This window comes from Sinohyriopsis cumingii, chromosome 9 (genome assembly GCF_028554795.1).
Source record: "Sinohyriopsis cumingii isolate HCF-2022 chromosome 9, ASM2855479v2, whole genome shotgun sequence".
Classification (NCBI taxonomy): domain Eukaryota; kingdom Metazoa; phylum Mollusca; class Bivalvia; order Unionida; family Unionidae; genus Sinohyriopsis; species Sinohyriopsis cumingii.
This window is the reverse complement of record NC_142969.1, coordinates 48,333,855-48,358,299: the sequence shown is the minus strand read 5'-3', so window position 1 is coordinate 48,358,299 and position 24,445 is coordinate 48,333,855. Positions and strand designations below refer to the sequence as shown.

The window sequence follows — 24,445 nt, the reverse complement described above, 5'->3', positions numbered from 1 at the left end:
GACAGCGCTTTAGACCACTCGGCCACTCGGGGCCCCTATAGCATTCTGTAAAAACGAAACCCTTAAATCAGACTGGGACATAGATTAATACTATTTTACTGAGGCTAAAATAAAAACAACGAAGGCAACGGAATGTATGTCAAGCTCATGATCAAAACACTGCTATAAAATGCGACCTTGACCCAAAGGTCAAAAGGTTGAGTGAGCATACTGGTCTCAGCTTCTTAAGGATTAAACACAAACCCATCACAGGATTTAAGATATATAGGCCAAAGAAAAATGTTAACAAAACCAAAACAAACAAAAAACCCTAATGCAAATGTCAAATTGATCATGACTGGATAAACACTGGATAATGTCCCCATCACTGACCCTAATGTAGACTGAAGAAATTGCTTTAAGAAACTTAGATTTATTGTGTAGAAATCCAAAATCAGATACTAAGCTCTCTAGTGATTTTGACCAGTTTTGTCCACCCAGAATCTAAAACATAATGCCCAGAACTTATTTAATCCCTCAGAAAATGTTTATGCATAAGTGTGAAAAAAGATTTACCTAATGTGCAGAAATCAAAAAGTACAATTTCTGATTCAGAAGGATAGTAAATTAAGTCAAGACCCTTAAAGAATCAACTTTCATTTTGGTATACATTAAACTAATTTTGTACAAAGTACATAAAAATGAAATTCAAAAATTTAAAACCTTTGTGAGGGAAAACATTTACAAATAATAGGTCATACTCATTTAATAAACTTCCCTACCCCTACCAACAGGTGAAGGCTGAAGCAGGCCTAGGTTGTTTTAATGTGAATATGTGTACCTAATATGGTTTATATTCATGTAGTCATTAATTAATTATTGTAGTAGTTGTGCAGACCTCCCCCCCAAAACAAATCATCCTAAAGTAATACTGACAAGTACAACATGGGACACAACTAAGTAATAATTATACAGAAAAGTGGTGAAAATCAAAGCTTTTCTAGGACATAGCTATACCAACACATACCAAATTTAATTTCTATCAATTAAGACCATAAAATGATATTTAGTGTAAAAAGAATTCATTATGCCATGGAAAACTTCCAACAGGGAACAGTACCCAGTCAAAGGGTGAAGCTGATCTAAGGTTTGGTTATATTGTCTTATGCCAAATTTAAGTTCAGTCCATGAAGTCTTTAATTTGTTTTTGGGCATTAACTAATTGCAGAACAACCATCAAACATGGGACATAACTCAGTCAACTTTAGACTGAAAGAAAAGAGAAAGCTGACCTTTGGCCATATGATATTTAAGTCTTGTGCCAAATCTGATTTTAATAAAATAAAAAAAAGTCCTTAAAAGGTTTTTAAGTGAAAACTAAATTGTTCTGGCTTGGGAAAATAGGCAATGTTAACTGAGGGGCACAACTATCTGAAATTTCGATGAATAAAATAAAAATTAATTTAGACTTTTAAAAATATATTAAACCTCACATCTAATTTGGTTTCAATCTGCGAAGTCCTGAAGAAGAAAAAAATCATGATTGGAAATAAATATCATGATAGGGTGACAGGTCTGAATGACACTATATGCTCCCCACAAAGAATGAAAAAGGGCCACAAAATGTGACAGGAATCAGCTTTGGGGAATTATCATTCTGGCAATGGTTTTCCCAATTACTTCCTAACTCAAGGATTTACTGAAACATCAATATTTAATACAAGCATTTATCATATATAATTGTTTTTAAAAATCTCACTTTAATATAGTACATATATACTCTATATATAAATTAATGAGATCACCTGCAATGGCCTGACATTGAAAATCACATTGCATTGTATCACATAATCCAAATCGCCTTCCACCCCACCCCCACAAGATGGTGACACAGGATCACAATGCAAAATCCCTCGTGCATCTTTCTACAAAGATTGTATAAACAAAGTCTGGCCAGAAAACGTCAATGTAATTAAAATTTGTGTACACTGAATTTCTGACCTCCCTCCACTTTAACTTACCACTGTAGGAGGAGTCAAGGATGACCCTTCCTCTGTCACAAGGTTAACACAAAGGCAACCTAACTTCAAATTATTGTGCATTTCCACTTAGTGGTTTAGGAGTTGTTGTAGCAGACATGCAGACAGACAGGATAGATGTACATTAGGAGAGTGCAACTAATATCTTTTCCTTAGGCGTGGAGATGACAAAGAAATAAATGATAAAGGTGACAAAGAGAACTATTTAATATCATAAAATATAATCATCGGCAGCATAATCGTCCAAGAAAGGATAGGAAAATAAACTTGCACAAAAAAAAAAAATATAATGAGATTCACAACAGCTGAGAAATAAATGAGTCATGTGATCTATCCCAACACCCATTTTATTTGTACATGATACACCTGTAAAAATGAAGTTTGAAAACTTTTTGATCAATTTTAACTCAATATTTATGACACAAACTGTTTGTCTACACTTCTGTGATTGCTAAATAAATCCCAAATATTCAAATTACACAATTCTGAAGTCTCTAATCATTTACAACCCAGTTATTACCATATATACTAGCTTAAAAGTCCAATGTAACTGCAAGCACCATAGACACCGATCTTCCAGTGCATAATGCTCCAGCAGATCTGGGTTTATTTTGTTTATTCTACTAACAAACTGCTGAGAACCATATTAGATCGCACGTTATACAATGTTAGATATGGGTCTGTGCAGTTTGCAGCTGGACTACTTTTGTAAGTGAGTACAGACGGCAACGTGATCCATTAACTAAATAAACCACACATCAAATGTGTAAATGTTTGTACGAGTTACTTCAGAGCATTATACCACTTTATTATTACACTAATGTAAGTACCAAAGAAAAGATATTAGTACTATGCAGATGACAAATTTACGGCAGCAAAATTGCCAAAATGGATATGATTATCTCTTCTTTTGTTTTCAACCATTATTAATGCATAAAGTACTAAATAAACAATTTCATTTTCCATTTTAAATGGTGCTTCTCTCCTCAGATCTGAAGGACTGGGGATAGTTACTTGCACTTTGGATCCTAGATGTAAGTTTGTATCTGCCTTTAGTGTCAATCCAACATAGTGCATATGTACTACAAGATGTTAACAATCATATATTTGATAAAGTTATGGTGTTTATGTTTGTTACACAATGCTTAAGTCAAAGTAGATTACAAGCCTAAGGTTATTCTTTACAGTAAAATAAAATATTTTTGCTAATAAAAAATACAGTAGTAAAGTAGATTAATTTATTTTCAAAGATGTTTATTTTGCCCCCCCCCCCCCCCATGACATTTCTGTTGGTAGCTGGATTTACGGATTTGGGGATTTGTAAAGGAATCTTGTTGCTTCAAACCAAGTATCAGTTTGTGGGGTCATTAATAAGAATAATGCTTATCATCCAGAAGTTATAAACAAACAAGAGCCCCATGAAGGCACTGATGCTCTACTGGCCAAAAAGAATTAAGGGATTCCAAGATAAGATTATTTGATCTTTTCAACTTGAAACAATCTCAGATATTCTTGGGAAAGTCTAACTTACTACATTTGGTAACAAACCTGTTCTATTTTACTAAATGTGGTAACAAACCTATCTTCTTATTTCTTAGTTAACATGTTCACAATATATCTTTAAGTGATGAAAATTAGCTGATCATGACCAATGACCTCGAGCGTGTTATCATGGATAAAATATCAATGGACTTGTCTATGACAGTGTGAAAAATGTAACCACATTGTAAGCTTGGTTTAATCTAGAAGCAATACTTTTACAAGAAGAAGAAGAAAATTACTGAAGAGATAACATTCAAAATATTCTTCAGATATGTCCCCAAACAGGGTAAAATAATACAAATCTATTCATACGTTTTTTTACAATCATGTTTACAAGCCAGTCAGAGTACTGACTAAAACCACGTCTTTTCATTGGCACATACATCAGTATCATAACAGGGCTAGCAATAACAAGATTTTCAAGATGGCCATCATGTTGGAGATCTGACAAAAACCAATTTTATTTACGACTGACTCTATGTCATAGAAAAATTTTTTTTTGGAGAAAACCTATGTTGCTACAACTATCCATTCCAAATAAGCAGCTATAACAAGATTTTCAAAATGGCCACCACAATAGCCATAGTGAATGTCAAACCAGCTTCATTTAGGTCCATCTGGACATCATAAAAATGCTTGAAGTCAAACCCCATGCAGATCATTCATTCAGGTAAATAGTAATAACAATATTTTTCAAAATTCCATTATGACCTTACAGAATTTCAGATCTGTCATTTTCATTTTGGACCAAAACTATAACAAGTCTTTTTTTTAACTAAAAATCTGATATCAATCATCCATTCCAGTAAAGCAGTAATAATGAGATTTTCAAAATGGTTTCCATCATGGCTAAATTGGATACCAAATTGGCATTGTTTTCTTTCAGGACCAACCAAACATTATAAGAAGTCCTTTTCATAAAAATCCCATGCCAATATGACCATCCATTCAGGATTAGATTTTCATGACAGCCATAATAGATATCAGATCTACACCACTAACATTTACAACCAACAAGACTCGTTAAGTGAAACCCAATGTCAATACAACTATCCATTCAGAAAGAGAAGTTATGACATGATTTTCTACAACATGGATACAATGGTAGCCATACTAAAAGCACTAATGGTAGCCATACTAAAAGCCATACTAAAAGCACCATTTCATTAGGACCAACCAGACATCAAAAAAAGTCTTTTGGTGAAAACTCTGTGTCGACATGACCATCCCATCAGAAATTGTGAAAGCAAGATTTTCAAAATGGCTGCCACTGTGACCATTTTCATTTCAGTCAAAGGCCTCCCAGCGGTTAAGAAGCAGAACCAATAATAACCTGGTGTTAATAGAAGCTTGAAGCAGGACAGATAATGGATAGTAAATAAGTATTTATGACCAGTAAGGCTAAAAATCAGTAATTCTAACCAATTAGAAATCAAATGTCATATCTGCTATATACATATAGTTTTGGATTATTTAAAAGATTACTGATGTTCTGAATAACAGATGAGTATTAATTAGATTTGGGTTTGCAAAACATGTCACAAAAAATTCAAAACCAAACGTTTAAAAAAAAATTACAATCATAGAAAGTATCATCTATTCACACATACAAACATGCATACCAAATTTCATTTGTCTACCAAATGTGATTTGGCAAACTTGTGCATACGAGGTTTTTCGTGAAGTCCCAAATGTCAAAAATGTGCATGTAATCAAAAATTCTGTAACTGCCTGAAAATCCAATCTGAACATCTCCAAATGAATCAAAATATGCCTACCAAATATAATTGGTCTAACTCAAAGAGATTTTGTTTGATCATACTAACAAGGTTTTAGTTGAAATAGTTGAAGCAAAATCATTAAAAAAAAATGTGTAAAAAAATTCTGAAAATTGCTGAAATGGTCTAAAAATCAAATCAGATCATCTACTCGTTACCATGGCAAAGTGTGTAAAATTTCATGGTTAGGACCAGTAGTTTTTGTGGTAAAATGTACGGAACTAAAGACATGTAGATGTACAAGCAGGAAACCAATCTCTTGTGCTCTTGCATTAGGTTTATACATAATGCATTTAATGCATTTTTTTCTGCTGACTTGACGCTGTCAAGCATTCATCAGTGGTGGAAAAGACGAAGGTTGGTATGGACCATGACAATCCCATGGTCATCACAGGCCTTGACGACTCCCATGTCATTGGTAGATCCAGATGGGGCAGCTATGTACTCCACACCACTCTGAAATGTAAAGTAGCTAACATTATGTGGGATTTTGAATAGAATCACACCCATAAGTGTGGAAGGATACAGAAGTATAAAACAAAAGGAAAAGATTTTTGACATGGATAGGGCTTGCCAAGTCCATGGTACAAACATTTTCCACTCAGAATAAATTTCCCATGTCTTGCTCACAAGCATACTAAAACGATTTTGTTTGCATTCAAAATTAAACAAGATTTCTTTTTCCAAAAAGGCAATAACTAATTTCAAGAAACAACGCTGAAACTTGTTTTGGGTTGACTTATCGTCATCAAGTTGAAGTTGCACTTTGTAAATTAAGGATAGATATTTTAGATAATTAATTACATTATCATGTGGAATATAGCACCAATAAGTTGACAATGTACATTTTGTCCATCTTTTAATAATAAAATCCATAGAAATCCATAATGCTTGACATTTTAAATTCATTTATACGACAAATCCATGAATTTTAATATTAGTCACCAGTGCATAATAATCTGATAGCCAATATCCTGTAATAAATTCCATACACCTTCAGTAAACAACGAAAGTAAAGAGAACACTTTTGAGATTCATTGTGTCCTGTAAATGTCACTGTCTAATGTCATCTAGTACAATCATCGTATAACTCTATTTTTTGTTTACAGTCACCTATGGTGCTTACGTGGAAACTGAATTTGTGCTCTGCAAGTGACATTTTGAGCACACATTCAGTGAAATCTGTTAAAGGATACACAAATGGCTTATTTCTGCAAGGATGTATTTTCTTTTTTTTACAAGAAACTTATATTTGGAATGAGTATTTTAAAAGTCTTAGCTGAAAATTGTCAATTACAAATATAAGGTGAGTGCTGTCTCTACAAGCCAAGGTCATTGTACTGGCAGATAAATTAGGAAATATTTAATGTGTCTGAGTGAGTGTGATTTGGTTTTTAATGTAGCTTTAACACTTTTTCAGTCCTATCGATATGATGTATGCAGTGTGACAGTTTGTAGTGATGTCTAGCACTGGGGCATCATTCCGCAGATATGTAGCATGATGTCCCACCCAGTCACATTATCCTGACAGCAGGCCGACCAGTCCAACCACTAACCTCTTAATCCTGAGCGCCTAGCAAGGCAGCTGTTAGTACTATTTTTATAATGTCTTTGGTATGATTCGATCAGGGTTTGAACCTGCAACCTCCTGCATCCGAGGTGGATGCTCTAACCACTAGGCCACTGAAATATTTAATTATTAGATCTAGCATGAAAATGGCAAATACAAATCATATCAAAACTTTTACTGCATCAAACTCAAAGTGTTTACACAGCAAAACACACATTATAATACAAATACAAGCAGTTCAAACTTACATAAAAATGGAAGCAATATACTTACTATTCTACAGACTAAGGTGAACAACAATTAATGTGATGAAACAAAGCAGGTCTATTTTAATGGACTGTTACAATAAAAGAAACACTTCTTGAAAATTTCTTATTAAAACGGGAATTTCATAATGTTGATTTCAAAATATGTGGGCACTAACTGCCATACACTGCCAAATTTGGTAGTGATTTTAATAATAATAATAATGAGGACTTTGTATAGTGCCTAATCTTTAGAAGCTCTAAGCGCTTTACAACATTAGACAACACCTATAAGATAAAAAAACATATAATAATATTATTACAAAAACAAAACACCATGAAATTAGAAAAACACTAAAAAATAAAAAACATGCTGAGAATATTTCAGGTAGGAAACCTTACTAGGTCTGTAAGTTTGTTCTTGCAGTCGAAATAAGTGAGTTTTGAGAGCCCTCTTGAATGTGATCACTGTGTCTTTGTGTCTAAGTTCAGTGGGCAATACATTCCACGTTGCTGGGCCTTGGTATGCAAAAGAACGCTGTCCATATGATTTTGTTTTCATAGTGAGAATAATGAGTATACGATTATGAGAAGAGGAGCGTAAGTATCTTGCTGGTGTGTACACATGGGTGAGATCGGATAGGTATGTTGGACTAGAGTCCGACAGTGAAACGTAACACAGAGAACAAATTTTGTGTTTGATTCTGGATTGAATGGATAGCCAGTGTAGGGTACAGAGCAGCAGGGAGGTGTGCTCTGATCGTGGTACTCCAAGTATGATCCAAGCAGCTGTGTTTTGAACTTTTTGAAGTTTCTGGAGTAGATATTGAGATGAACCAGACAGAATTGAGTAACAATAGTCCAGTCTTGAAAGTACTAATGATCACACAAGTGTTTTAGTGGCATCAACTGAAAGATATCTGCGAATTGAGCTGATGCATCTCAGCTCAAGATATGCAGCCTTGCATATGTTCATGACATGTCGGTGCAATGTGAGAGTACTGTCCAGAGTAACACCTAGGTTACCGTACTGATTGTGTGAATTTAATGTTGGCATTGCTGATATTTATTGTTTGAGGTAAAGGATGTGAATGAGAAAGTCTTTGTGTTGTGATCAGAATGGCCTCAATTTTATCATCGTTCATCTGCAGCTTGTTCCATGTCATCCATGATTTCACATCAGAAATGCACCTCTCTACACCTTGGATGGTAGCATCAACTTCAGTTGGGTGGCTAGATTTGTACATTTGGGTGTCATCAGCGTACAATTGGTGAGACACTGGATGATGATCTATGACACTTGAGAGTGGCTGAGTGTACAGAATGAAGAGAACAGGTCCAAGAACAGACCCCTGTGGAACACCACAACATAGATCAACTGGGCTGGAGTGTATTCCATTTGCAGATACAATTTGCGTCCTGTTGACCAAGTAGGACTTGAACCACAGTAAGGCTGTATCATGAATGCCAAATACATGCTGGAGACGGTAAAGTAATATATCATGGTCTATTGTGTCAAATGCTGCAGACAAATCAAGGAGGGTGAGGACTGTAATCTTTCCGCTATCTAACGCAGAGAGAATGTCATTAACTACTTTTAGAAGAGTAGTTTCAGTACTGTGGCAAGGGCGATATGCAGATTGTACATTGCTAAAAAGACTGTTTGAATTTAGATGAGATACAAGCTGGGATAGAACAACCTTTTCTAAGATTTTTGATAAGAATGGGAGATTAGAAACTGGGTGGTAGTTCTTTAAATCGCTATGGTCTAGTGTTGGTTTCTTCAGCAGAGGCTTTACAATGGCAGTTTTGATAAATGATGGGAATTCCCCAGATGAGAGACAGGTATTAATAACATCAGTTAGTGAAGGCAATACTGGATCTAAGTACTCAAGCAGCAGTGATGTTGGAATTGGATCAAGTTCACATGACTTTGGTGCACTCTTCATCACGATTGTACATACAAAATCCGTAGAGACAGGTTCAAATGCTGCTAATGGTTGCCGCTCAAATTCTGTATTCCAACTGTATGGTGACGATGAGTCAATTGAAATTGTGGTGTCAAGCTTATCTCTAATGATTTGTACTTTGTCACGGAAGAAATCTGCAAACATGTCCGGAAGAATGACTGGAGAGAAGGTAGTTGGAAGTGGTGTTGATTTGTTCTTTGACATTAGCTTGTTAGTAATCTCGAAGAGCTCTTTGCAGCTGGAACTTTCCATCATCTTAGTAGTGTAGTGGGCTGATTTCGCTGCATGGACTGTATTTGTGACATTCTTCTTAGTGACTTCATAGATTTGCTTATGAATAGTGAGTCTGGTGGAAAGCCAGAGCCTCTCAGCCCTATGGCAGTCTCTTTTAGCAGTGCGAAGCTGGTCTCTAACACTGATATACCATGGAAAACACTTTTGAATTGATACTCTGCACTTGGTAGCTGGGGCATGTTTGTCAAGCAATGAACACAGACAGTTATCGAGTTGTTCTGCGGTAGGAAGTAAGCAAGTTGTTAGGTTAGCTTGGATGTCGTGTATTAGTTTGGTTTTATTTATCATACGGAGGTTTCTCTTTAGTAGCAGATAAAGGTGGAGGGTTAGGGACTGATACGTCCAGATGGCATATAATGCAGAGGTGATCTGATGCAAGGTCATGGGATACCAGGGAGGACCGCAGAATGTTATCATCAGGTCTATGAAGAATCCAGTCTAAAATGTGACCATGTTTATCGGTGGGATGGTTAACTGACTGTTTGAGGTTGAAAACATTAATGGAATCTATGAGTTTTGATGTATTTGAGTTTCCGGGACAGTCAAAGTGAAAGTTGAAATCTCCAAGAATAATCAGGTTGCCACCTATCGAATTTCCATAGTCCAGGAGATTCGGAAACTGCTCCAAAAAGAGAGAGTCAGCCAGCTTGTTTTTTCTACTAGGAGGAGGGCAGTATAGGCAGAAAAAATGGACTGACCTTTGCTCCAGTGTGAGTGTGGTTTGGACTAGTTCAAATGATGTGTGATCGAAATTGAATGTTGTGGTGTAGTTAAAACGTTTTATCATGGAGTTCTTTGTGATGACAGCAATTCCACCTCCGCGAGAATTACGGGGGAACGACTTGATGGAGTAACCAGTGGGTGTTAGATCTGCAAACTTGGGTTCATCACCTGATGTTTTTAGCCATGTTTCTGTCAGAAAAAAATATGTCAACATTTTGGTCATTGATAAAATTAACTATTTCTGTGCGCTTTTCCGGTGGTCCTACTGACTGGGCATTGAATAATGTAATGCATAGAGGTATTTCTTGGATAGTAGACACATAGGTTGACGAATTAATAGGGATTTGAATTAGGTTATCTAAATTAATGGTCAAATTTTTTTTTAAATTGTTGACCCGAAATAAGGGAGGTAACTGGAATTATTCCTGTTCTACGCCGGCCAGCTTTGAAACGTTTCTTTTTTCGCTTCTGTTTACATTTAGGTAATGATAAATGTAGTCCCAGTTCATTTAGTCTAGAGTACAATGTAGAGTGGAGAGCCATGGAGTGATCATTTAAAGCAATTAATGAGGGTCCATCGTAGCATAAATGGGTTGACTGGCGAGTATCACGTGATGGCAGTTTGTTCAAAAACAGTGGAGCAAGACAGCTAAGAAAAAGTCTAATTGTTCTCGTTTCCAAAACAAGGAGATGAAGAAACACATACGAATTTTACAGCCATTACATAATGAACACAATAACATAGATGAAAACAGGCAACAAGCACAAATATCATGAAAACGGTACTAAAAAATGGAACAGCTGTTTCAAGCCAGTCATGTTCAACAAATAGAGGCCATTACTTTTGGTATTTTCTATTTTTTAAAAATGGGATCATGCCTGACAACATGTTATTAATGCATTTTTGAGTTATCTGTAGTTGAGTTATCGATTGAGCAAAATACTCATTCCAAAACATCTAATGCGTTGCATGACTGTGCAAGCAATAAGTCACAAGAAAAACAACTATTTACTAACAATAATTAAGATTTTGGCATGGGTCAGACAGACAGATGCACAAACAGATATTATCAATTTGCAGGTCTCAGCCAGTTTGTAATCGATAAAAAAGTCTGAAAATTAAGGAAAACCCCCAAACTGAGGAACTCGAGCCTAGATTTGTCTTGCAATTATAATGGTCCTTTTGTTAGGTACTGTCTATATTGATTTTATATTTGTGCACTAGAAATACAACATTACTTCAGAATACATGTTGGACCAATTTGCTAAAGGTCCAATGTGCTTTAAAACTCAAAGCAAAACCAATGCAACTTAAGACCTATACATGTCACCCATTATTGTACCTGTATGTCCCCCCATGACTGTACCTACATCTCTGCCATTAAAGTACCAACACCTCCCCCCCCTTTACAGTACCAAAATCTCACAAATTACTGTACCTGCACGGCTCTGTCAATGTTGTCCCTAAAAGGGAAGAAAGCATCAGAACTCAGAGCCACTCCTTTCAATTTGGCAATCCACTCCTTCCTCTCATTCTGTAATTTAAATGACACTGAATAAAGGTTCATATATATATATCAGGTTTATATAAGTCTTAAACCTATACATGCATTCATGGAACACAGATGTCCCACCAAAGTTTCTCAAAAATAAGTGCAAAATGTAACCAAGGCATGACATGGATGGACAGACAAACATCAGCATCACACAAAAATATGAAGCAATGTCCCAAGTACCCAACATGTACGTAATAAATGAAACTAAGTAACCATGCTTAAAGTGTAAATATATTAGCTATTTTAAGCTGATCTTGGCAATTTTGCAATGTACAGAGAAGATAACTGTATAATCTCACATTCCTATATGTGTATAATTGTGTTTTCAAGTGCAGAGCATTGCTAGATAACATCTCTGTTGTTCTTCACATGACCAGGGATTGCGCTGGCCTTTGCCAATGTCGCAAATTGCGATTTGTTTTCCATACATAGAATGATGTCCCCCCCAGTCACAGTATCCTGATACCAGGCTGACCAGTCCTAACACTAACCTCTTAATGCTGAGCACCAAGTGAGGCAGCTGTTAGTACCATTTTTGTTGTTGTTGTTGTTGTTGTTGTAGGGTTTAATGCCATTTTTCAGCACACGATAGGCTATACATAGTGGCCAGTATTAATGGTGGAGGAAGAACCCGGGAAAACCCCAGAAAGAACCACCGACCCATGAGAAGCTACTGGCAAGCTTTCTCACATACCCACATTGGCTGAATCTGAGACTCGAACCCAATCAGACAGAGGTGAGATGGCAGTGATTCATAATGAAGAGCGCTTTTGACCACTCAGCCACTTGGGGTCCCCAGTACCATTTTTTAAAAGTCTTTAGTATGACTTGGACAGGGATCGATCCCATGACTTCCCGCATTCAAGGCAGATGCTCTAACCATTAGGCGACTGGAGCGGTCCGATCAATATACAATCAATGTATTATCATCAGTTACAGTCTAGTTTAAAACACATGTATTAACATAAAAATCCATCCATCAAAAATGTTCTTGAACAAATGCAAGTCTATAAAAAAAAGGGATTTTTTTGTCTTTTTACAAAATGAAAAAAAAGAAGTTGGAGTATGAAAATAAATATTGCAAAATAATGGTTTCACTTTAAGGCTTAGAACAGCAGTTCACAACCCCCAGGTGGTGACCCAAATCAGGGTTGCAGGGATGTTCTGTAGGGTTGGCAGGATTCTTTTTTTCAGGGTCGCAAAACTGGTCAAAATGTGGAAATGGTGTCATGAGGCTTAAAAAATCCCCAATTTTTTTAGGGTTGCACCAAAATATGTCGGGAACCAATGGGCTAGAAAAACAGCTCAGATAAAATGAATAAAAAATATTCCTTTATTTCTTCTAAAATTCAAAACAAATACTTGTAAACTGTGAAATGCATACTGAAAGTGACATGCGAGTCAAAAAATATCTGTAACCCACTTTGCTCCATGTTCCCATGGAATGCACAACTTTGGTAGTATCAATGATATTCACTAAGAATAATCGTAAACATCACATTCTGTAGTTCTAAATATGTCACAAACCTTGAAAACTGATTAAGGCTTTAAAATAATTGATTCCAATTAAAGTAACTGATTGATAATTCACATGCCCAACCACTTACTGCCGACTAAACAAATTTTCATCAGTTAAAATGTTCAAAGAACTTGTTCACTACTTGCCTCTGTTAATAAACTTGGTGGATCCTCAAACAAGCTTTCCCACGATAGTCTGTCCACATCCTGAAATTGTCAACAATTATAAAATACAGATTTCTCATTTGGAAGGTACATGGAGACATAGAATTCTGAAATACCGTAAGAACTTCACCTTTAAGTTGATTTGAATCGGAAACAGATCCTGATGTGCTATTGCATAATGGACCAGCCTTTCATGATCTGTGTTTTGTTTGTCCTACTGGTTAGTCCTTGCAAAGACCCAGATCTGTCGGTGCTTTATACAATGGCAGATCTGGACAAAATTTGTCTTTAGTTGGATCTGATTTATGCACGAGTATATACAGTGTATAACAAATGACAAAAACTCTTGGGTGGAAGTAAAGGTTAGAATAATTTATTAAGTTCTCAAGAATGTTAATCATCGTAAATATACATCCTTTATAATTATAGCCCAAATGCCAAATGGCATGTATTATATGCAACAATGCTGAAAGAGGAACGGTCAGGACCATGTAGTAAACAAGAGACCCAAGAAGGCTGGAGATCACTCACTTGACTGAAATCTGCCTAATAGTCAAATACAAGAGCAGTAGGTCAGAAAATCTGGGAATTTAGGAATCTATCTCTTGATAAAGTTGTGTCAATCTTTTTCCACTTCCAGTAATGGCAGTTGTATTTGAAGGCAGAATGGCACTTTCTATATAAATGCTAAAAGTGATCTAGCTAAGACAAATCTGTCACGAGTGTTGATCTAGATGAAGTAAAAGTTTTTTTAAAAGAATTTAAACATAGCAATTGCTCATGGACAGCATATTGTTCTTTCTAATTTTGTACAAATCTGAAAGTTCTTTATGCCTGGTTGCTTTCTATCAACGGTGATCAAGTTCTGTTCAAGTTTTCCCAGTGTTTAGTAACTGTGGCCATATTTGATGACAGAATATGATTATTTGTTTAAACTTGAAATGCTTTTAAACTGAGGTTTTCTGTGCCAACATTGATTTAAACTGGTCTGGCATATTTTGAGTAGTTTGTAACCGCAATTGTTTACAAATACACAACATATACATGATAATGCATTACCAGGTCATCTAACAAACAAGCTGAAGAAGTGAGGATCTTACATGATGATGCATGACCAGGTCATCTAGCAAACAATCTTATGAAGTGAGGATCTTACATGATGATGCATGACCAGGTCATCTAACAAACAATCTGAAGTGAGGATTTTACATGATGATGCATGACCAGGTCATCTAACAAACAATCTGAAGAAGTGAGGATCTTACATCATGATGCATGACCAGGTCATCTAACAAACAATCTGAAGAAGTGAGGATCTTACATGATGATGCATGACCTGGTCATCTAACAAACAATCTGAAGAAGTGAGGATCTTACATGATGATGCATGACCTGGTCATCTAACAAACAATCTGAAGAAGTGAGGATCTTACATCATGATGCATGACCAGGTCATCAAACAAACAATCTGAAGAAGTGAGGATCTTACATCATGATGCATGACCTGGTCATCAAACAAACAATCTGAACAAGTCAGGATCTTACATCATGATGCATGACCAGGTCATCTAACAAACAATCTGAAGAAGTGAGGATCTTACATCATGATGCATGACCAGGTCATCTAACAAACAATCTGAAGAAGTGAGGATCTTACATGATGATGCATGACCTGGTCATCTAACAAACAATCTGAAGAAGTGAGGATCTTACATCATGATGCATGACCAGGTCATCTAACAAACAATCTGAAGAAGTGAGGATCTTACATCATGATGCATGACCAGGTCATCTAACAAACAATCTGAAGAAGTGAGGATCTTACATCATGATGCATGACCAGGTCATCTAACAAACAATCTCAAGAACTGATGTTCTTACATCATGATGCATGACCAGGTCATCTAACAAACAATCTGAAGTGAGGATCTTACGTGATGATGCATGACCTGGTCATCTAACAAACAATCTGAAGAAGTGAGGATCTTACATGATGATGCATGACCAGGTCATCTAACAAACAATCTTATGAAGTGAGGATCTTACATGATGATGCATGACCTGGTCATCTAACAAACAATCTGAAGAAGTGAGGATCTTACATGATGATGCATGACCAGGTCATCTAACAAACAATCTTATGAAGTGAGGATCTTACATGATGATGCATGACCTGGTCATCTAACAAACAATCTGAATAAGTGAGGATCTTACATGGTGATGCATGACCAGGTCCATCAAGCAAACAATCTGAAGAAGTGAGGATCTTATGTGATGATGCATGACCAGGTCATCTAACAAACAATCTGAAGAAGCGAGGATCTTAGGTGATGATGAATGACCAGGTCATCTAACAAACAATCTGAAGAAGTGAGGATCTTACATGATGATGCATGACCAGGTCATCTAACAAACAATCTTATGAAGTGAGGATCTTACATGATGATGCATGACCTGGTCATCTAACAAACAATCTGAAGTGAGGATCTTACATGATAATGCATGACCAGGTCATCTAACAAACAATATGAAGAAGTGAGGATCTTACATGATGATGAATGACCAGGTCATCTAACAAACAATCGGATGAAGTGAGGATCTTACATAATGATGAATGACCTGGTCATCTAACAAACAATCTGAAGAAGTGAGGATCTTACATGATGATGCATGATCAGGTCATCTAACAAACAATCTGAAGAAGTGAGGATCTTACATGAATAATGATTTCTGAATGCTGAAATTTATACAACTAGTTGAATAATTTCTGACTGGCCTTGGCAAGTGCAAATTATAATTATGCAAAGAGTTTAATAAATTTTCTTTAAAATTAACACAAATATAAGATTAAATTTATCATAGGTTGTACAATACAGATTTATTCAACAGACAGCAACATCTTGTGGTCAAATGGCTATTAAGGAAATTTAATTATATATGACTTTCTATCTTTGTTTTATGTGACATCATTGTTATTATTTTTTATTTCAATATTTTCACAAGCAAGTAAAAATATTTCATGATCATGGTAAAAGATGTTTTTTTACTTGATGGTACATGATATAACACAATATGTAATATTCTATTCATGTCATGTGGTCATTGCTCATGTCACATTCATGACAATACTGACTTTTATGTGACTTTATCACAGTATTAAGTTACAAGTTTATACAATTCAAAAGCAAATATTAAATTGTGTTCTCAAAATTATTTAACAAAACAATTAGAGACCCTTGTTTCAATGAATATAAAATTTTATAAACCAATAAAGCAATCACACTGTAGTCCTCTGCACATCAAAACACTGGATTATAAAACGTCTTGTTCACCTCAAAGTGAGTGTAATATTATATCGCCTATTAATGCAAGACATGAGATAATGAAAAAATCAATAGTTTACATAGCTCTAAAAAAGAATTGCAGATGGAAGGAAATGTTTCTAGCCTCTTCTTTCCTTACACAAATGTTTCTCATGAATAAATTGTAAGAGTTGTGTATTTTTTATGGCGCTTTATCTTTCATCTCCAGTATATTCCATACATGCTCATACTTGTTAACATTGTGGTCAACATAATGCAATTCAATATGACTGCATATATGAAATATAAGAACTTCTGTTCAAAAATACTCCAAGAACTCTAAGGGATCTTACATAAAGAGTTTTTTCTAATTAGTTAGTACGAAAGACTTTGTTTTGAAGGAGTAATTTGATTTAATTTTGGGTTTACAATGAAAACTTACCACTCCTATTGTTCCAAGTACATACTGGTCAATTGCATTTGCCATCTCTGCTCTCTTAACTCCCTTCTTAAATTTCATCCCGAACACTTTAGGATGATGACGTAACCACCTGCAGCACACAAAAAAGACCAATCACTCAATTCTTGGATCAAGCCACCAAATAATTAGAGTCCTAAGGAAAAGTGTGATTTTTAACGACACATATACTTTATAGTTCTGTGTTACATTTCTTCTAGTTTTCTGATTGTTTTCTACTTGTGATATACAACAGTTTGCTGCACAGAGGTTCTGGAAAGCTAAGTGCAGGGTGATGTGGGCTCGATACAATAAAGATTCTGAACTGAGCAGTGGTATGCAACAACTTGCTCTGTTTAAGATTTTTCCACCTGACTGCTTGGAATATATATGATTTTGAAACTGGCTGCATGGAATATGTACAGTTTTGAAACTGACTATTACCTGTTGAAGTCTGAAACTGCTTATTGCCTGTCCAATTTTCAAACTGGCCATTACTTGTCCACTTTTCAAATTGTTTACTTCAATAACTAAGATCAGTAAAATAATTATATAAGGAAAACGTTACTTATTTCTGTTTAAAAAAAACCAAATGATAGAATATTTGATTGGATGAAATTCTTAATCCAATCATGCCATTGAAACTCACATTAAATTACATCCTTCATGTGAAACAATACTTACACATTCTCCACATGGCAAGCTAAGTCGCTCAAATGCAATTAATTTGACTTCAATGACAAAAAATGATAAAAACTATGAAAACAATAAGATTTAGAGCAAGTGCGAGAAACAAAGAGATTAATCTGACCAGTTGTTAGCTTTATCCCCTGCCAGCCTGGTACAGTGAATCCTGGACTGCTGTCCTGCTCCAATACCAATCACCTACAATAACAGAGATCAGGGGTGACTTGCATGCAAACATTCAAAGCATTCTCCTACAAAATTATGTTAGGCAAACATGTGCTTGACAGATTATCTAAGGGACTAAATACTTTAGGAACCTCTACCAACTTTATTGTCTTTGGATATAGTAGAATTTATGTTATCTGACTTTTGGGGGATATAAGAATGACTTGAATAATTAAGTCTATATTTGTTGTTGCTGTTGTTGTGGGGTCTAACGCCATTTTGCAGCACATGATAGGCTATACATGGCAGCCAGTATTAATGGTAGAGGAAGAACCAGAGAAAACCCCGGAGAGAGCCACCGACCCACGAGAAGCTACTGGCAAGCTTTCTCACATACCCACATTGGCTGAATCTTAGACTCGAACCACCGCAGACAGAGGTGAGATGGCAGTGATCTGTAACAAAGAGCGCTTTAGACCACTCGCGGCCCTGTCTATATTTGTAAATGGAAGTATAGCCAACAGCCATAAAGCCAGAATTCCTCGACAATCTTTGCATTTTAATGAAGGTGGTGCTATAGCAAGTTCTGACCACACTGATCAATAAAAACAGATTCAGGTCTCCCTCATAATACACATCTTTAAAATGCAATTCTGGATATAATACAGTACTTCCAAGTATCCCATGACCAAAATTAAACCACTGTAATTGTCTATCAAATTACAATATGGGTTGAGAGAAAACAACATGAAGCAAAGTATCATGTTTATTTCCCTTTTTAAGCATTATTATTTACATAATTGTGACATTTTCAGTCAGGCATGTACAGCATGCAGACCCTAGCACAGATCTGGCCCAAAATCTGGTATTATCAGCTTATTTACTTCATAGGGTTATGGCTTTAAAAATCACATATCCGGCCCATGCCCTGAAGCAAGATGCACATGCCTGTTTCATGCTATACCATGATTCTGTACATACATGGTTGCTATATGATAATTCTGTACATACATGGTTATTACTATACCATAATTCTGTACATACATGGTTATTGCTATACCATAATTATGCACACACATGGTTATTGCAATACCATAATTATGTACATACATGGTTATTGCTATACCATAATTATGTACACACATGGTTATTCCAATACCATAATTCTGTCCATACATGGTTATTGGTATATCATGATGCTATATCTACATGGTTATTGTTATATCATGATTTTGTACATGCATGGTAATTTCTATACCATGATTCTATACCTACATGGTTACTGCTATACATTGACTCTATACATACATGGTTATTGCTATACCATGACTCTATACATACATGGTTATTGCTATACTATGATTATGCACATACATGGTTATTGCTATATCATGATTCTGTACATAAATGGTAATTTCTATACCATGATTCTATACCTACATGGTTATTGCTATATCATGATGCTGTCAAGGATGTACTGGATGTCAACTTGGCAACATATACATTTAGGACCAACAAAAGTCATTTGGCGGAAACCCCGTGCTGAAATGATTTTGTTTTGGAGGAGCTTGTCGTTGTTGTTGTAGGGATTAACGCCATTTTTCAGCACACAATAGGCTATACATGGCAGCCAGGATTAATGGTGGAGGAATAACCTGAAAAAACCCCGAAAAGAACCACCGACCCACGAGAAGCTACTGGCAAGCTTTCTCACATACCCACATTGGCCGAATCCTAGACTCGAACCCACCCAGACAGAGGTGAGATGGCAGTGATCCGTAACGGAGAGTGCTTTGGACCACTCGGCCACCCTGTTTTAGAGGAGCAATGATAAGATTTTCAAGATGGATGCCACGGTGTTGGATATCAGACTGGCACCATTTCTATTTAGTACCAACCAGACATAAGTCTTTTGATGAAGGCACAAAGCAGATATGATCAGCCATCTAGAAGTAGTGATAGCAAGATTTTCAAGATGGCCATTATGGTATATCACAAGTCATTTTAATTGATAACCAACTAGGCATAATAAAAATCCCATGGCTAATATCACCATTCATTTAAAATAAATTAGTGACAAGGTTTCCAAGATGGGCAATGTGGCAGTCATAATAGAAATCAGGTTGGCATTATTTTCATTTATGACCAATTATACATCATATGAAGTCTTAAGTAAAAACCCCATGCTGATATCATTATTTATTCAGAAGAAATAGTGATAACAAGATTTTCAAGATGGCCTCTATGGCAGACATATTGAATGTCTAAACGGTAACATTACGACCAAACAGACATCACAAGATGTTCAGTAAAAACCTCATGTTGACAAGATCATACGATCAGGAGGAATAATAATAATATTTTCACGATGGACATCAAATCAACACTCTTTTTATTAAGGACCAACTAGACATCATAAGAAGTATTCTGGTTAAAACCCCATGTCAATATGACTTTCCATTTTGAAGGAGTTGTGATAACAATATTTTCAAGATGGCGTCTGTGATGCCATACTGGACATCAGATCAGTCCCATTTTCATTAAGAACCAACAAGAAGTCATTTAGTGAAAAGTCCATATTGATGTGATATCCATTCAGGAGAAGTAGTTATAACAAGATTTTCAAGATGTATATCTGAATGGTACCATTTTCATTTTGGACCAAGTAGACCATGGAATGAATGTGTGTGTGTAAATTTTCATGGAAATCCTTCAAGTAGTTTAGGCTTAGGGATAGTGACAAAAAACCTTGTGCAAACAGACAGATGGAAGATGGATGGCAGACCATCCCATAGGCTCTCCTGGTCTATTACCACTAAAGCTATCAAAAACAAAAATTATGCAGAATGCAGACTTGCTTGCTCCAGCATTGTATAATTAAAAACCTTCCAATGGCACTTGAGCAAGAAAAGTAGGCCACTTTAACCCATGGTGAAAAGTACCTTCCAAGAGCCAAGAGGAATCAACTTTCCAAATTCAGCGTACAATTCAGCATACAACTGTGACAGAAACTGCTAAATGCCAAACATTTAGGGTAATCAATGGAGCAAGAAAAGTAAGTCACTGAGACTATCTACTTTATGTTTTTTTTCATTTTTCCCAGCACAGCCAAGAATCCGAATATTCTGTTTTATACCTCTGTGCAAATTTTTCGTCTTTTCGAGAGACTGATTATTCCACTGACCTTCAATGAGTTTTGGTTTGTCAGATGATATATTTAGACAGTGCAATACTATAACAGACAAAAGCTATATCAAGCAAGTGTTATGCTTAAACAATATGCATAGATTAAAATGTCTGAGGTACCCCTTTCAAGTTAGTATGGTTCTTTGACCAATTCCAACAAGTCTAATATGAAAACAGGGACCTGGACTGAACATGATTAAGTGTTGTGGTGTAAAGGTTGGCATTATATCTGGTGTTTATTGTAAATTATAAATGTTTGGTGAAAAGGTGTTCTTGTAACATTTGTTCTGTTTATATAATTCTAATGCACCATAAATTTCCTTACAATACTTAACAAATGTAACATATGCATTTATGAATTCAACAAAAATGCAGACTGGTTACCTGTCCACCCTTTGCATAGCAGACAGAATTAGACTGTGTGTACTTCAGAGTGATAGTGGCTACTATCAAATCTCGGATTCTTCCCTCTGACAGCTGGAATGAAAAAGCAATGGAGAAAAATGTGACAAGTAAAAACTCCAATAATGGTATAGCAAAACTGCAAAGAATAGAATGAGAAACTAAGCTAGATGCATAATGTAATATAACTCACTGGACAGAGAAATATACATAAAGGACTTTGCAAATACAATTGCCTGACACACAAGCTCAAACTTGGTTTGGGCAAGCTGTAGTTGACAAGGTATTTGCTCTCGGGCAAGGTTAAAAAAATTGAGAGATAGAAGAGGTCATGCTTAATTCATAATGTTTTATGTGCTGCAAGATTTTTACTTTGTGATCTTACATATTTACCATGTTCTTCTATTACATAACTGTCTACAATTTCTTATCATCACTTATTTTAAACAATATATTATGCAAAGATTCATTTTGTGGTCTACCACTCCAGTGGCCTAGTGGTTAGATCATTCACCTTGGATGTGGAAGGTCATGGGTTTGAACCCCTGCTGAGTCATACCAAGACATAAAAATGGAACTAACAGCTACCTCACTAGAAGTTCAGCATTAAGAGATTAGTGTTAGGACTGGTCAGCCTGGTGTCAGGATAATGTGACCAGGTGGACATCATGGTACATGTCTGTGGCATGTTGCCCCAGTGCTAGACATCACTACAAGCTGCCACACTGCAGACATTGTAGCAATATGACTGAATTTTTTTAAAGTTATGTTAAAAATCCAAATCACAGATACATTGTAGAGTCAATATCAAGGCCAGTCTTGGTTTTTATTGTGCAGAGATGACAGACTTGAATAAATGAAAAAAGATATTAGCAAGAATAACTTTTATTATCATCCTTCAAGACTTACTTTGATGAAATAAAACTTCACAATCTGACTTTAAGGAAAACAAATTCTTTAGTAAATTATGTTACTCTGATACAACTAGCCTGATCACAGTGCATTAGGATAATTTTCTCCGAATCCAGCCCTCTGAAAAAGATGGAAAAACAACCATTCTGTTTACATATTATATAAACAGTGAGAATCAACTCGTATGGATTAACTCCCCTAGGTAGCTGCCATTAGACACAGCTTATGGGACTCATGGTACTAATTCAGTTCCCATAACAAACCTATGCAAACACCATGATATTAAAAATTCTATTACAAACTTTCTGAGCGCCCATGATCAAACCTATATTTATCAGTATAGATGAAACCTGGATGTCAGCTTCTGTGCAGAGAAAAGGATATGAGCCGCCGCATTTTCTGGACCTGCATGTGTTAGAAACCTGTGCTTTCAATTCTGAACCAAAAAGTCTGGTGCAAATTTCAGTCATGAGTGTTCCAAACTCAAGACCATTGAATGACTGAAATTTGAAATTCCATCAATAAAACATCTCTAGTTGTTTCATTTACAAGCTCTCAAAAGATTCTTTTTCCTAAAAAATAACATTCTTGGATTGGTTATATTCCGTCCTTTCAATTTTATCACCTGCAGCAATTACAAGTGATCATGAAGTACCATCAGCATTTATCATCATTTTGCCCATTGGATATACTGTCAGGATGCTATGAATTTCATAGGAAGGCCAGTCAAGTTGATTGGTCAGCCAGCTTGCCAAACATAACTTGTTTGTATGACTGAACTGGCTGGTCAGCAGTCAGAACAGTGTACCAAAGATGGTATATGGCTTGGGGTCCTAAAGACTGGACTACAGCCAACTGGTTATGCAGTCTGCCTAGATGGCCAGCTCACCAGCTGGAGATAAAAGATTTCTAATCAATGTAATTAAACTTAGCTCATTCGTGCAGTTGGACCAGTTGGTTGGCAGTCAGAACAGAGTAGCAAAGATGACATATGCTTTGTGCAGCGGCCTGTTGGTGCAATATGGTTGGTATAGACGATTCATCCATACCATATCAGTACGGTTTGTCTGTCCATACTGTACTGGTCAAACTCCAAATCTAACATTCGGCTTGTTTTCTTATAATTTTCATGCATGGATGGGGTAAATAAGTGCAAGCCCTCATGTCTTATGATTGTGGTCCTATTCTTGGGACCCAACAAACCCCACTGGTGTGGTTCTAAGTTTATTCCTAGGGGGATTAAAATAAATGCCACTTGAATTCATTGACAAGATGACAACAAAGCCTTTTGAGTCATTCTGATCAAATGTGATTGCAAGGCATGATTGGAAATGCTTGTGCTTTCATGGATACAATATATTCTGGTGTTATTCTGCAAATCTATGAGGGATGGAGAGGGCTTCTCGACATCACCCATGAGAGTAATCAATGATTCTGCCATATTCACAGATACAATATGTTCCAATGCTGTTTCTGCATCTGTGTTGGGGGTGGAAAGGGCATCTCAACATCCTCCATGAGACTAATCAACAATTCAGATGTGAGATCCATGTTAAATGTCTTGCGACGTATTTGTTTTTGTTGCCTTTAAGCTGTTATTTGAAAATGAATGACCAAGTCTTTTCGTACCCAAGAAAAAGCAATTGTATGCATAGACAGTTCTTGTGTGCATTCTCTACAACATGTTTATACTTCTTGCACTTGGTTGTCATCTGTCATGAAGAAAAGGACCAAAATAAGTGCATACAACAAATAAATGTAAATTTAAATAATGTAAACAACATTATCAAAATGACTTAGAAGTCAAATAGCTGATAAGAACAGCATCAGAAAATTTCTCTGGTAAAACTGAATGGTACTGATCAAAATCACATGTGACAATAATGATCAGTATGACAATTACAATAATACAAAAAATTCACTGGAATCACAAAAATGTTGTATGGACCAAATAA

General features: G+C 36.0%; 1 protein-coding gene across 1 annotated transcript in view; it reads right to left on the bottom strand.

Moving 5' to 3' along the window:
• Positions 1-2,207: 2,207 nt before the first annotated feature.
• The window catches only part of LOC149791761 (bifunctional purine biosynthesis protein ATIC-like), a 73,015-nt gene continuing 50,777 nt past the window's right edge, over positions 2,208-24,445 (bottom strand). Inside the window, exons 14-19 of the mRNA XM_089970262.1 lie at positions 21,561-21,653; positions 17,950-18,023; positions 17,124-17,232; positions 13,362-13,421; positions 11,580-11,675; positions 2,208-5,794 (exon numbers count right to left, since the gene is read on the bottom strand). Coding sequence (XP_089826388.1) covers positions 5,675-5,794; positions 11,580-11,675; positions 13,362-13,421; positions 17,124-17,232; positions 17,950-18,023; positions 21,561-21,653 — 552 coding nt within the window. The 3' untranslated portion in view covers positions 2,208-5,674. The remainder of the gene's footprint in view (positions 5,795-11,579; positions 11,676-13,361; positions 13,422-17,123; positions 17,233-17,949; positions 18,024-21,560; positions 21,654-24,445) is intronic.